Genomic DNA, 16,300 nt, shown 5'->3' with positions numbered 1-16,300 from the left:
TCACAGTGCTTTTACTTTAGTATAACATTTATAATTATATGCACATGTCTTTGAACATGGAAAATGTTTACATGTTTTTAAGGAAACAAACATTTATTTATAATTCCTTACTTTGGCTGTATTTTTGTTACCAATCCTTTAAAAAAATACTATAAAATAATATATTATATCAGAATTAATTGTTCTGGGATTCTAAAATGCCAACAGTAAACAATGGTGAACAGCAATGAGGTGTCCAAATACAGCAGGTATTTGGACCTCAGTTATTACATTTGTAATAAGTTTATTTATTTTATAAATATTATATATTAGTATGATACTTGATTATCCCACAAAGTACACGAAGACATAGCTAGATCTTACATTGAAATGATTTTTCCTAGATGTTTTGACAATATTTCCCTGTAGACATAAAATTAGATTTTATATACTTTAATTCATAATGACAGAGATTTGCAATAACCGTGACATTACATTTATTTGACTGCTTTTGATGAACTTGTAAATGTTGTTGCTCTTTCTAGAGTAAATATAGATGATCTGGTTTAAATGCAAGGGATAAAATGGACCCCTAAGCACAAGATGGAACCCACCAAGCTTGTACCTCACATCTAAGATATTTATTGCCAATTGACCTTTGCTTCTTGGACGTGTTAACAAATACCAACCAATTTCCCCATGATCCTTCTTGAGCTGATTAGAAGGGGGAACTAATGTATCAGACTCCGGTTTAATAGAGCAGAAGGCAGACACAGAGGTGTGTACGGCATCATGATGGTAGATAGGTAGATGGTGGACGGATGAATAGATAGACAGACAGATAGATGATAGATAAATAGATGATAGATAATTTATTCATTTGAATTACTTTAAATACTCAAATGAAAATAATGCATAATTTTGCAAAGACTTTACTACCAAAATCCTAGTTGACATGATTATTCAAAAGCTTAGTCAATATTCTTAGTCATTGTTTTTTGACAGGATGGAGGCATCCCGTGACCTTGACCTTCATGAACAATAATTATCTGACCAGGAAATTTTATGTGACCTTGACCTTCATGAACAATAATTATCTGACCAGGAAATTTTATGTAACTGTTTTGCATAAGAGCTTACAAATATTTCCAATCTCTTAAATGTCCAAAATAGCGCCAATGAAAAGAAATTTGTCATGTACATATAAAACAGGTTTATATAATCTAGAATGCTGACTTGATTCTGACACATGAATTTTAGGGTCACAGGTTCATCTTTTATCTTGTGACTATTTTTATTCTGGAAGAATTCCAATATTATAATAACGTGAATTATGTTTCAGGATCTATATACTGATCTAGTTGTAAAATATCACTTTAAAGATTGATAGTTAATCCTCATTCCAACTGACAACAAAATCTTAAAAGATTTTTTTGATTTATTTTATGTACAATTTAAAAATTATTATCATATTCAATTTTTAGGTAAAACTGCACTTTTATTTTTCTGAAGAAAAAAATTATCTTTTAGATTTTTGCTTTTAAAAATATTTTAGATTTACAGTTTGATTTTTCATCTTTGAGAAGAAATGTATTTATAGTGCAAAAATACTTTGAAGGAAAACTAGTCCTAAATAGTACAAAAACAATGGATCTTGGTAGTGTGATATTTAGAAAATGCAAAAGAATCAGTTCAGCCTTTCATTATTTAGGGTAATTTTGCCGATTGTCTTTTATCAAGCTGATGTCTGTGTTTGTGTTCAATTTTCTTTAACAGTTGATTTATAATTTAAGCACCCTCATACTGCTGCTTTTCCTCACTATGAAGTCTCTTCTCTTGTTGCACATGGAAGTGTTACTTAATATGTACATGATGTTTTGACTCAAGGCTTCTCCCGAATCACAATTGGTTTGTGTTTTCCAGATTAACATCAGTACTATTGTTCAGGACTCATCATAATGCCAGCACTGTGTTGTTGTTGCTGGTGCTATTGTTATTGTGGTGGTTACTATACTTATCACTGTAGTTATTGTTTATTGTTGCATTTATTGCCTTAATTGTTGTTGTTATTGGTGTTACTTTTGTTGTTATTGGTGTTGTGATGATTATTTTCTTTGCTATTAATGTTGCTATTGTTATTATTTTTTCTTACTGTTTTTGTTGTTACCAATAATAACTACTCCTGGCTTGTTCTATTGCAAATTTCATATTAATTCAGAGCAATAAATGGCAGTAGAAGCCACATGAAAATTAAACTGTTTCACTTGAAATAGAGGCCTTAATTTACATAACAATGTGAGTTGTAAAATGAACTAAAAATTGTAGCTGATAAGTGATAAAAATAATTAAACATGGCATAAAAAGTACAACCTAGGGACTAGGTTGGGTCTAAAAAGTACAACCTAGGGACTAGGGTAGATCTAAATGTATCTAATAGTTTTGTTTTTCAATCTTAAATCTTTATAATTAAAAACTCCCAACCCCCAAATTCATGAATAGCTTTTTTCTTTGTATACTAAGCCAACAATAGGGTAAATACCTTCTGCTTTTACCTGAGTAAGACTAGAAAGTAATATTAGTACAGCTTCAGAGTCAGTCACATAAGATTACCTAAAGCTTTAAATGAGCTAATATTACTTTTAAATATTTGCTTTATGCTGGATTTAGAGGTAAAACTCTCATCTCCATTTAATTAACACATTATGCCTTACGATTTAAACTCACTTGGATGTATGGTTTTTGATACTGCCTCAACTCATAGAGTGAAACCTCTTATACAGCTAGGATCTCATACTTAATTGTTCAAATATGATATTGGAACACGATGTTTATAATTTTGTCTCATGTGCTACTAAACATGTGGATCAGTTACTTAAATATTTATAAATCAAAGTGAAGAGAAATGATAATTAAAAGAAAGCATGAAACTTCTCTAAAATCCAGAAGATTCTTTAATTTAAATAATACAATAATGAACCAGACAGATGCCTCAATGTGTAAAGGTACAGTCCCATAGGTCTTATGACCTGAAATCGATCCCCAGATCCCACAAGATAATGGGAAAGTACTGAGTACGCACACACACACACACACACACACACACACACACACACACACACATACACACACACACACCATTAATAAAAACATGAATAAATTGAAATTGATTTGTAATTTAAGATATAGAATAATCTTTTAAAAATATGGTATCAAGAAAGACAGCAGTTGAAATGTAAGTGTAATTTTAAAAGGATTTTTTTACTGCTTAGATTCTACTCTGATAGTGTGTCACTTGAAAACTATAAAATGTAAAATAAACAAATCATAACCCTTTATTACTGATCAAATGATATTTTAGAGGAAAAACCTTTTCCTGATGATTTCTGCCATAAGGATTGCTACCTGACCAAACTCTAAGCAAGCAACTTGGGAAATCATAATTTGTTGCATTAAGAAATATATTTGGTTAAATTACATCATAATCTGTGAAGCATTTCTGTCTAATTTTAAATTATGCAAATTGAAAAATACTCCAGAACATTAAATACTATTTTCTACTTTATTCTTTCATGTTTGGTAAAAACATAAGATTTTAATCAAATACTACTTGGTCGGTTAACAAAATTTATTGAGTACTTACTATGCCTTGGACATGATGTAAGATGCTGGACCACTATAACCCTAGTTGTTATCATAAAATAATAGAAAAAATGGCATAGTAAAATTTCGTCCTCTTAATGATAGTGTCAAAACTGAACTGTCCCCAAACTTATCAGCATCCCATAACTTCATTATAACTGATACTCAAGGACAGACTAGAACACTGTACAGTCCAAAAAAAGTAATTTAAACTTATTAAAATGTAATTAATTAGGGCTGAGGATGTAGTTTAGAGCTCAAGTTAGTGAAACCATTTGCTTTGTATTTATTGTACATATTGTATCATACCATCAAATTAGAGAAATCTTGTAAAGAATTTAACTAGGTATATGTTTTATTAATAAGATTTATGCTTCTGTATTTTTAAACAATCTCATAGTCTATGATTAGCACAACTGTTTTACTAAAAGAAACAATGTTGTCTACTTTATTTTAAAATTGTGTGATGTGCTTTAGTACTTATATGTTCTGTCATGAAACATCAGACTCAGAGATACATTAATGAGCAGTTAAGAACACAAAGGTAAGTGAACTCTTAAAAATACAGAAAACACCCTCACTCTTTGTCCTCAGGGATGTAAGGGATGAAGACGACAAAGACAATCATCTACTCAAGAGAAGAAACTGTACTTTCTCTATATCCAAAGGGTCTGGATGGGATGTATAATTTTTGACTTTCAATTTGCTTTGATTTTGTTTTGATTTTGATAGTAATTAAGTACTCTCAAAAACATTTCAAAATTTAGCTAAATATTTGTTTGTTTATAGGAACTCTCAGAAAATGAAGTGTTTGGATCTCACTTCTCTGTGCAGTCTTTCTTTTGGAGGGTAATGTTGAAATACTTTAATATTAATATTCTTGAGTTTCTGTCTCTGGATAGTTATTGTGAATTAAGAAGTTTGGCTTAAGAACCAGGCTCACAGATAGGTATATTCCTTTTCCTTCTTCATCGACTTAATTCTAAGCCATACCAACAAATCTTTTGTGTCTTCACTTAAAAAATACTCAGAATTTTATACTTTTGAAAGCATGTCTTTGAAGCTATTCTTTGCAGGAACAAGTTTATTCAAGTTTTAAGCACTACAGTTCCAGAGACCATTCAGGGGGAAGGTGGTTCTCTATTGGAAGTGTCTCACTCTGGAAGATGGGCTTGTTAGTGCTCCATTTCTGTTCATGAAATGTTTACTCATATCAAAGTGATCATAAGCAATACAACTAGGAGATATACAGGAAATAGGCATTGCTATTCTTCGAAAAACATGGGTTAATAAACACTATCTGTTTTTGATTTAAATGAAAATAATATGTAATACCCACAGAATTTGTTTTAAATGTCATTAGAATTTAATTTAATCATTACTAACTTCATCATGAGATCTGTCATCTTTTTTTTTTTCCTCTTAGGTAACTGCATTATGCACAGCACTTATTTACTAATTTATTACTAGTACCCTCTGATGCGTTAAGACTGTCCCTGAAGCATCAACATAAACTTCCAGAGGTTCTTCTCCCTTGCCTAAGAACGTCTTTGAGCCCTCACTGAGGTCCATGTCTAATCTCAGGGAGATGCTTGGTCTCCCTCTCCGGTCATTCCCCAAATCTCTGGGTTGCATTTTCTCCTTCTTCTGAAACAGCCGCCATCCATTGTGTCGTCTTTTACTCATACTCAATTCCGCTTTCATTAGTTATGCCTTTCCCACTTCCATTTATTTATGTGGGCCATTAAAAAACCACAAAACAAATTCCGTTCTCACTCTTTTTATTAACTCTCCAAGATTCTTGTAACTGAGACAGGAAACTGTACCTTATAAGCAGAATGTATGGTCTCACTGTTCTGGAGGCAAAGATCCAAATCAGTGTTTGAGAAGGGCCAGCCTTCTTTGGGGGACTGTTTTCCCCAGCTCTCCCTAGTTTCTCACTACGGTACGTTAACAGGGGCCACATGACGTTCTCTCTGTGTGTGTGGCTCTGTGTCTAAATTTCTCATTCATCAAAACAAAAGGAAAAAGAAAAAGAAAAAAAAACATTCAGGCCATGATTTTGTAGCAGCAGACACTGTGGGGAAATTGTTATATTTTTAAGTCTTTGCTATTTTCCTTTCTTGCTTTCAAAGCACTTATATTTTAAAAGTACGTTTTCCCTTTAGAGTTTGAGATCTGTTGCAGCATCTCTTCAGCACATTGCCGGGTTCCATGTTGAAGTCAGGCGCTGGCCAGTGAGCCAGTATAAGCCACAGCTGCTTAGCCTGCCTGCTTCAACACACACATCTTTTTTGTAGCCTTTTATTGTCTTGAGCCTGTTGAATGGTTACAGTGTGCTGTTTCATTTCTACCGTCTTTACAGAAGCTGCCTTCACTAAAGTTACTCCGCACATCTGCCGAAATAATCATTGTTCTTCTTATGTGTGTTGTCCATGAATGTAGAGGCTGGCCTCTTCTGAATCCATAAACAGAAGAGGACGTTTTGCTTATTTGAGAGCAGAATTTGGGACGCTCACTCTGTGTTGAATTTGTTCTCTGTGCTGCAAACATTTAAAAGTTTTAAGTCAAGAGTTACTGCTAGGACCAACTCTGTAATTACTGCTTCCTTTTCCACGCCCCCTTCTCAGGGCTCCTTCAGCTTCCTTCTGCTTTGTTCTCAAATTAGTCTTCCACTTAGCAGTGCTTCCTACTTGGTTCTATTTCCTCCTTCTCTCAATATTCCTCAATAACCTTTCTCCATTTCTTGAAGCTTCTGATTTTAGAACAAATGTGTAGGTTTAAATAATAGCTTTCGGTGCCCAAGATACAGTGGCGAGATCTCTTCTGAGTACACAACACTAAATGATGACAGATTACTTGAACAAAAGGCAAACTCTTTAAGGGACGTGTATTCCACCAATGAGGACACCTAGGCCCAGAGCAGTGATGTCATCTCTCTGAAGAACCCTGAGGATGTGACCTGGAGTAACATTCTTCGATCTCTGAATGCATAGAAATAAATACTTGGAAGAATAAGTAGCAGCAGGGCTTCCGTTTGGGTTGCTGACCGAGAAAATGCCCTGCGTAAACAGTCTCTCCTTCGTTGAAGAGGTGCTTGCTTGACAACCATTCACAGACCCAATAGTCAATAATCAAGTCTAGTTAGGATGAGAAATATCTCACATATTCACATCAAAAGTCATCCTGATAACTGGCCCCATAGCTCTCTGCCCATGAAATATCGGTATTTTCATGAACATTTTAGAGATACATTTGCAAAGACGTTTTCCCTGGACATGTTCAAATATGCAAGAAGACTCTAAACAGCTTATCTAAAATCTTAACATGGAGTGTACAGTATGAAAAATGCTATAATAAAACTTATTCTTCTGCAAGGTAACTATTAAAGTTAATAAAAGACATGTTCTCCAGGGCATAGCCAGATAAGCATAGTCCTCCCTTAGAAGGAAAACTCTTTGTAACAGATGGAGCCCATCAACGAAAACCACAACCAATCGGAACGCAGAGTTGTGGAGCCTTGTTCAAAACGGTACCTATCACACACAACTCCAACACCTAAGGCTCAGGGATCGGTGCAGAAAAAGGGGTGGGAAGATTGTAAGGACCAGATGGTTGGGGAGTTTTCTGTGAGGTTGTGTCCTAGAAATGTCAGAAGCTACACCCATGAAGTCTCACCAGTATAGCTGCCTAAACAGGACCTGAACAAGAATGGAACCAATAGACAACCAAAATGGACAGGCGAAGCTCGTGAGGCTTCAACCCTAGACAAAGAACTACAGGCAACTAAGCAATGCTGAGAGATGGAGAGTCTTCCTCAGAGAAGAGCTTCCAACTGGTTACCAACACCAAATGGTCAGCCTTGAGAACATACATAGAAGTTAAAATTATGGAGACGGAGAGGTTATGATTATATATTTAGGAATATTTATACACACATATGCATGAAATCACACACACACACACACATGCATACACATAATTTAAAATGACTTTTAAGAGAGATTAGTAAAAGAAAGAAAAATGAGTGCACATGTGTTTGTGAGGAAATAAACTTATCATTTGTGTTTTAAAGATCAATATGTGTCTTTCAGAGGTGACAAGTTATATCGAGTCAATCTAAATCCCAGTGAGAGCTTACTCAGCTGGAATATCAGTCTTACTTATGTCTTACTTTTCTTGAAAGCAAAATAATGGAAATAAAAGACAAAAGTGACACAGAGGTACTCTAATTACCCAAAAGCATAATATTTAGAATTCATCAGGACAATGTATCTCAGGGCAGAGCATTACACAGTGGATATAGCAATTACCACGTTTCTCCTGAAAACAATAAAAATTATAGGAATTCAAATTAGATGACTCTAATTAAGTCAGATTTTTATTATACGCAGTTAGCTTCCAATGAAATAAGGGTCATTTCGAACATCTTTCACATGTTTACCACGCTTCTATTTCCTCATTTCTTTCACATGGTTTGAATGCTTCTATTTCTTCCCAGTGATTCCACTGAGCAGACATCAAGATTCTAATCAGAGTTAACCAAAGAAACTGTCTTACTAAAGCACTGTAGTGGATTAAATATTTTTTAATGGAAAGAACAAGGATATGCCAAGACAAACATAAAAAAGGAAGAAAGATGTATAACAGGCAAAGAAGAGTATAGAAAACCAGAAGAGTGCAGAATGACATCAGGGCATGCCTTACAGTCAGGTCAAGCAGAAGTGTATTAGGTGCAAGGCTGCAGCAGAGGGGAAGAGGCATTAGCTGTGTAAAACAAGAGTGACCTTGTGCTCCAGCACTTATATCATGAACAACTCAAGTATATATTATATCTACCCCTAGAAAAGGTCACAGATCATTTCCATTTTAGATATGAAAATAAGACTCTTGAAATATTTATAAATTCTCATTTAAGATTTTTAAAGAAAAGTCTTGTAAGTCAAATCAAGGACTATTATTTTTCTTTCCTGCATTATTGGTAAATATGCATAGATGTTTTAATGTGGAGATTTCATTAAAATATATATGATGGTTTTCAATTGGGTTGTATATTGAACATCACAATAAGGGTTCGAGATCTATTTGGCTACAAATTTAGAGTGGATAGTTAAAACACCTTAAACATAATTAACTTCCTGGCAGCATACGTTATATCAAGAAGCAATGAAAGAAATATTAAGGATAAAATCCAAGAGTTTCTCTGAGGTTCTCAGTGAATCATCAAGAAAAGGGTCTGGAGTTTTATATCAGGAAGACACTCTGCACCAGGCTACACAAAGCACCATCATGCTTTGAGAGGGTGGATGACTACAGAACAAATCTGCTTGTTGGGCCTGATCCCCCAGCTGCAGTTCACTGGAATAAACTCTGTGGGAAGGAAAGGCTAGCGCATGCCCGTGCCTTGATTGAGTTGATACTTGTTCCACTGCTGGCTTCTGCAGCACAAAACAGTCATCTCAGGCTGGCATTATCTTTTCTTTGTTGTGGCCTGTGGACCATTTGATTAAAGAAAAGCGTGTCTCACCTCTGTGCTGGAAATACAGAAAAGAGCTGACTCTGCACACAAACCCTGCCTTTCTTTTCAGTCTTGCAGGGTCTGGGTCTCATTTGGAGGGATTAGGATTTACACAAATAACGCCATCAGGGCGACAAAACCCACGGTTCTTTGTCCACATCAGAGAGTAGACCGGACTGTTTCCTCAGTCACGTGCCTCATCTGTAGAGATTGGTTTTGCTTTGAGTTTTCAGTCTGGATATAGACTGAAGGGATCTATCCTGATACTATTTAGAATTGTAAGGAATGTAATTAGTAACTCTTATTCACTACGGTGAGGATATAGATGCATCTGCAGTTTACATGGCAGAGTGTACATTCCTGGTGGCTATTAGAGGACAATGTACAAACAGCGTGCATCTGCTTTACTGAATAACATTAAGTCGGTGCCAGCTGACTTACTTCCTTCAATCCTCTAGTTAGCCATTCTCAAAAGTCTATAACCAGAGTATGTTCCATCTACATGAAAACCTGTAACAATAAATCTCTTTGTGTCATAAACATTTTAGACTCCATATTTAAAGAAGGGGTATGGATAACAGATAAGCAATTCCAAATTAAAATCTCAGTCTTGGCAAGATGCTTGTCGTGAAAAACAGGGTGTGAGACTCCAGTTTGAGTAGCTGTTTGCCAAGCTTTCCTTCCCATGTGGCCTAACCCAGGCTCCAGACCATCCTGATTCAGTCCCCCTCAGGGTGATGTTCCTAAGACTGAGGTTCTCCTCTCCTCATACCCTGTTGCTCAGAAACAAGTGTCTAACTCTTAAATATAACCCCTCTGCCCCACCATGGTAATTTCCCTCCAGAGTTCCTCGTTCAGCCGTCTCCTGCCTTGCCTCCCACTGCCTACCAGTGTCACGAGGGGAGGGATCTCTGCGACTTTTTTGGTTGCTCTCGTGAATGGCAAAGGCACAAAAATAAGTGGAACAAATCTGTTAATTTAGATATTTTTTAAAATTTCATAAGATTCACTGCTGATATGAAAGAGGAACACAATCCATTATTGTTGTCCCTGTAACATTTATTTTTCTTGAGTCTGTCTCTGTTTTCACGTTGGAAAAAAATGTCTCCAAAAATTTATGACATCAGATTTGTGGGAAAAAAATTCTTTCTGATACATCTATTAACAAAACACTAAAACCGTTAAGCAGGATCCCTTACCCTGTAATTCTTGCTGGGCAATGTCACCCTTCTGAAAACAAAGTCGCAGCTGAACACTGCGTTGCATTGCTGCTCGTCTTCACTGCACCACAAGGACATTCTGAAAGGGACTTGAGAATCAAGGACATATTTTTTTAATTAATGTTACATGCTGTTTAAAACAAAAATGTTAGACCTCTAACCATTCATCCCATCCAGATGAGTGAGCCTGTTCTCCCCATTCTGGGGTTTGGCAGAGCAGAGCTTCCGGGTCCTTATTGCCAAGATTTACAAGGGGGTTCCACCAATTATTTCACTGGCTTGCTCTGTCTTAAATGAACTGTTTGTTCTGATGCTGATGTCGATTCTGAAAACTACTTCCTAGCTGAATGTTTTAGACACACACAAAAAAGAAATAATAAAAGTAAACTAACATTCTCTTTAAAGTGCCAACTAATTCATCCTAAAATCTTACTAAAGCTATATATTATTGACTAATTGTGTCAGACTTCGACATTCATGGTGTTAGATGACATGTTGATGTTCTATATTAGTTCTAAAATTGGATGAATGTTTCTGATGTGAGTGGTCCTCAAATACGGATAGGAGAATCACACAGTGTGCATGTGATAAAGACCCAGTTCTTCAAACCCCAGACTGAATCATATCCAATTAGGGTCAGGCCCAAGATTTAACAAGTACTTATCTGAGAGCAATGCTTTAAATAGCCAACTACTAGGTGTAGCCTGTGGAGGGAAACCATGGATCTCTTCATTACTCCTTCCTGTTAGTTGCCCAATAAGTAGTTTTTGTTAATGATTATTAGCACTTCAATGAATGTGTATTGTTTAGACTCATTCTATGAGAAAATATTAAAAAAGGGAGGTAACAAATAATTTTCATAATTGTTCAGTAGGAATTTACTGCACTCTAAATTGTCCAAATAGTCAGAATAAGATGCTTTCTTGAGCAGTATATTTAAAAGCACTACTAAATACTTCAAAAAGTATAAATAATATCCATGCTAGAGTGAATAGTGAATAATATTTATGATTAGATAAATTAATAATAGAACACAGGTGAGGGCCAGTGTGCATATGAATGATGTAATGCTTAAAATAGGGTCTCTCATATTTGAGGGACATCAGAATCACCTAGTAGGGTGATTAAGCCAAAGCTGAGCCCAACCCTCAGGGTGTCTGATGCCACTGCCAATGAAAGGACCAAAGACCTTAAAGTTCTGGTAAGTTCCCAGGTACACTGATGCCCTGTTCAGTGGACCACACATTTATAGATGTGCTATATAGAGGCTACAAACTACTGAAGCAGAGCAAGTGACCAGAGGTACCATGGGACATCAGTAGATTTCAGGATGCTGTTAGCTGTGGAGTTCTACTCATCACCACCCCTTTGATAAGATCCCCAGAACCCTAGTCTTTAAAAACAGATAGGAATGATGACTACTCATGGAAAGGGAGGCTGCTGTGGTTTATGGAACATAGTTTTGTACATGTTCCTCCTACATGTACACTGAAGGGTATTCTTCACCTACACAGTACCATAGACAACTGTTTTGAAAACGAAGAAAAATAAATCCAAGAAAGGGGCCAACACGCCAAAATTACACAGAAATTTCTAGAAAGATGTGATTATAGTCTTCTCTTAGTGTGTGGTGGTTGAGTGGGGAAACCATTTGACTACTCACTACGAATACAAAGAAAGTCCAGAAATCAAGCTGAGTGTTTAGAGCCCACACTTTAAATCTTTCTAGATTGTTTACAATAACTAATAGAGCATAAATGCCATCTCGCTAGCTGTCACACCACATTGTTTAGGGAGTGGCGACAACAAAAGTTCTGGAAATATTCAGTACAAAAGTGTTTTTGAATATTTTCAGTCAGTCACTGATTACATGTATGGACTGAACAGTTGTGAAGGACCAGTTGTGCTTGGTGCCTTCATTTTGCTAGTTTTTGACTGTCTAACCTTATATTTCCTCCTTTACCTTGTACTGTTACTAACTTTCCATATTTCATGGCCAAAACTAAATCTGTATCTGTTTAATGACTATGCTGTTGACTCAAATTATGAACTTACCCAATTAAATCTGTGGTGAATTACTGAGTTTCTTGTGAGAAATGTGCCATTTAGAACAACAGTTATTGAAGACAAAAAAAAATCCTTTAAAAATCTCCGGTCAGCTCATCTTCAGAACCTTTGTGTTCTTGTTAGCCCATTACAGAGGTCGTCTGAATTCCCACCGTGGTTAACCGTGTTGCAGTTCGTTCCTCCTCATCTTCTGTTGCCTGTGTTGCTTAGGAACTTGGCTTCTAGGTTCTAAGAAAGCATTTCTTTGTAAAGAAGGCACTTGGCAGACCCTCGGTGGAGAGGATGCTCTTCCCTTCTCATTTATTACGTCCTCCTGTGAGAAAAGAGAGAAAGATATAACAGGAAGAACAACAGGTGTGAGTCTCAGGTGTCCTCCTGTGGAAGAAGCCATCTCAGCACCGTTAGCTGGTGATGCGCAGCCCAGATGGTGCCCCGGATCACTTTTGCGGTGACCGGGACTTCACTTGCTTCTGGAGAGTAGGTCGAAGAAAGCATACTTCAGTACACTGTCTGTCAGGAATATACATGCACTCATGTGATAAAGCACATGATCTGATTTCCTGAATTCACCATGTAGGAAATCCTCCACTGCAAAGTTACCTCTTTTATCAACAATCAATTTAACTGAATTTTGTGTTTTTATGTTTAAATCATTATTATCTTTAAGTATGTAAGACAGTGTCTGACCTAACACTTATTTTGGGAAGACATTAAGATTAAAACCCAGAAATTCAGAGTTTTAGTCACACATCCACCATTTAGTACCTCAACACTCTGTTCCTCAATTGCACATCAGTAAACAGGGACTCAGGCCTTGCTTTTCTACTTAGAGTTTCAGTTGAAGCCAAATGTTACAGTGTACATATGCACACTTTTAAATTGTGAAGCTCCATATGAATTGACAGCCATTAGTTCATGTTCTTTAATAACAAAATTGCCTTTTTACTGTTGTAACATGTTTGCCTTCTTTGCCAATCATACTTCTTAACAAAGCTTCCATAGCCAAAGTCTGGAACTCTTTCAAAGTGCTGCTGTTAGGGGTAATCTCAACATCAGCTGTTCAGTCAATCAATCAATCAGTCGGAATCTAGTGATGGGGTAGTTCAGTGGTAGAGTGCTTGCCTACATGCAAGGAGTCCAAGGCTCAATCCCCAACACTACCAAAGATAAACTGACATGACAATACAACCCTGAAACAAAGTACAATCCTTAGTCATTGTTTGATGCAATGAACTCTAAACAATTATTTTGAGAAATGCTTTGTTCAAACAAAATCCAGTATAGAAACCCAGTGTATGGTACAGATGGAGACACAGCACCTCATGAAGGAGGCAGGGTCCTTGTGGAACTTGCATGCACTTTCCAAGACTTCTCTTGTCCTTCAGGGCTCATTGGAACACTGCTCTTGAGGCCCACAGGTGAGGGGTCTGTTCATGTTAATAAGACAGCATCAATGTCCAAAATTTGCTGTTGAGCAAGTGTTGTTTGCAAACGAAGATTTCCATTGAAATGTTGCCCACAGTAAGACTGCTGTCTTTTGAAGCATGTAGTTTCTGTTTTCCTGATCAAAGCACCTTGAAAACTTAACTTTTGATGAGCACACGTACAATTGGCCGTGACATTACGATGGTGTAGAGAAGCTCTGTGGGGTCAAAATGGGAGGGCGAGTGGACAAGGCAGTCTGTAAGCTCATGAGGCTGATGTAGAAGGGATTCAGTGTCAAATACGGCTAACATAATTTACATATGGAGAACTGAATTTCTTCATGAAACAACTGTAAATGGGTCAAACACACATATCAACAGAAACAGTAATTCTCTAGCCATTCTTGATACTGAATCCAGATGGAGCAAGTTTACTATGTTGCTCTTTCTCTCATTTGCTTTAAGTTTCATTCAGTTTTTAAAATGATGTGGTATTTTAGCAGATTCACTAATTTAAAATAAATTTTGATTTTCTTCACTGGACTGAATATTGTGATTTATAATTGAGCATATTAGAAATTATGAAAAGAAGTATTCATACACCAGAATGAGGGAAAAATCTAGAAGCATACCAATGTAAGTCACATTTTAACTTAAAAGTAATTGTAAATATTCTTGACACAAGCTTCAGACAAAGGCAAGGTGTCTGGGCGAGCATATTGTTTAGTTTTGTTTTTGCTGGTCCCGTAAGTAGTTTGCTAGAAAGTCGCTGAATCCCCTAAGACAGTAAGATGGGTTAACACTTTCTGAGTCTAATTTGCAACTAATCTCTCAGCTAAAGTCATCTGCAAAATCCATTAACATAGAAAAATGACTCTTAAAACTTAAAAAAATTAAAAATTAAATAGGGCAGTGTAGTTGTGGTCTCTGATATTTATTTTAGACATATTTTGATGCAGGCATATCTATATCTTTTAACTTTAGGAACCAAGATGCTGTAGTGCTTGAGTATTCCTCAAATATAACAAATACATCCTGAGATGATAATTTCATAATCTGTTAATAATTTTATAATTAATACATAATACCCCATAAATTATATTTTCATTAAACAATAGTTGACTAACTTTTATTCTTTGAGAAACTATACCAGGAAAAAGAGCAAGGTCACCTGAGAGCTTGCAGCTTAAAACACAGTGAGCTAACTTACTTTTTCTTTGCCAAAGTTTCAGACCCAAAGCTTACGTCTGTCAGACCAGCACAGGAAATCACACCTGTGGAGAGGAATCGTCAGCATCACCCTGATTGAGGGCCGAGACCTCAAAGCAATGGATTCCAATGGCTTGAGTGATCCCTATGTGAAGTTCCGGCTGGGTCATCAGAAGTACAAGAGCAAGGTAGGTCTCCATCCGTCTGTGTTGTGACTGCTGGGAAGTTCTGACTGGCTAGTAGCCAGGCTTCAGGAGAGGTGAACACTGGATGCCTTTGAAATGAGAACTTCGGAATATCATGTCGGAAGCAGAGCTGGTGGTCTGCGGTGGCCTTGAGCGAGGCACTGTGCTGTTCTGTCTCACTGCCTTCATCGATTACACAGGAAACGGCTCTCTGCACATTTGTGAAATTTAAGAGAAAACGGCAGCACTATCCCAGAAAGAGTATAACATATCCCCACACAGAAGTGCTGAGGCGTGGACCAGCACCAACATTGCTGGCACTGGTGATATAGACATCGTTTTGCGTTCAGTGAAAGTCTTTCAAATTACCCTGTGTCATGTTATCCAATCCTACTTTGATCAATACAACACCAAAGGCATTTTTTAAATTGTTTTTTCATTTTTATTTAATCATATAACTTTTGAGTTTTATATCTTACTTCAATAAAATGTACAATTACATTCACATCTGTTCTTTCTCCCCTCCCAGCTCTGCCAACCATTTTCTTCTTCAAATTGATTCCCTAACTTGTTCCTCTCTTCCTTCTTTCCCTCCCTCCGTCCCTCCTTCCTTCCCTTTTTACTTGCTTTTTCTCCTTTCTTTTCTTTTATCAGGCCCCATGCAGGCAGTATCAACTGCTGTGTGTCCATGATTGCCATGCCATATGCAGGACTCTTAAAACGTATTTAGGGAAACAAAGGGTCAAAGCCCTGCTGTTGTTGTGAGTCATGTGCAATGGCACACATTACTTAATCTCTTTGTGTGTCAATTTCCCCTTCTGCAGAAATAGAACTGAACTAATGCAAGTTCTACCTAAGCAAGTTTTTGGAGAGAGTAAATGAATGTGTGATAGATACACAAAGGGTTAAAAATACTTCTCTGAGTACCCAGTAAATGCTAAAAGCAGAGGGAAGAAGATTAGTGGCAGGAGTAATATTTTTAGAGTAACAATTTTATTCTTAGAGGTAATACATTAATATCAGTAACATGTTATTTATGAAGCTAATTATAACGACAAA

At 36.5% G+C, this 16,300-nt stretch overlaps 1 protein-coding gene across 12 annotated transcripts in view; it reads left to right on the top strand.

Annotated features, from left to right (window-relative positions):
- Mctp1 (multiple C2 and transmembrane domain containing 1) overlaps positions 1-16,300 on the top strand; it is a 588,499-nt gene that overhangs the window by 374,586 nt on the left and 197,613 nt on the right. For 7 of the 12 annotated variants that reach the window (XM_052743705.1, XM_052743703.1, XM_052743709.1 and 4 more), the window contains 2 exons: positions 4,408-4,467; positions 15,074-15,244. In XM_052743705.1, the coding sequence (XP_052599665.1) occupies positions 4,408-4,467; positions 15,074-15,244 (231 nt within the window). The remainder of the gene's footprint in view (positions 1-4,407; positions 4,468-15,073; positions 15,245-16,300) is intronic. The other 5 variants (XM_052743710.1, XM_052743711.1, XM_052743708.1 and 2 more) reach the window with 1 other exon arrangement.

Source organism: Peromyscus californicus, unplaced genomic scaffold (genome assembly GCF_007827085.1).
Source record: "Peromyscus californicus insignis strain IS unplaced genomic scaffold, ASM782708v3 Scaffold_18__1_contigs__length_77618521, whole genome shotgun sequence".
Taxonomy (NCBI): Eukaryota; Metazoa; Chordata; class Mammalia; order Rodentia; family Cricetidae; genus Peromyscus; species Peromyscus californicus.
Note: the sequence above shows the minus strand (reverse complement) of the source record. Positions and strands in the feature narration are given on the sequence as shown.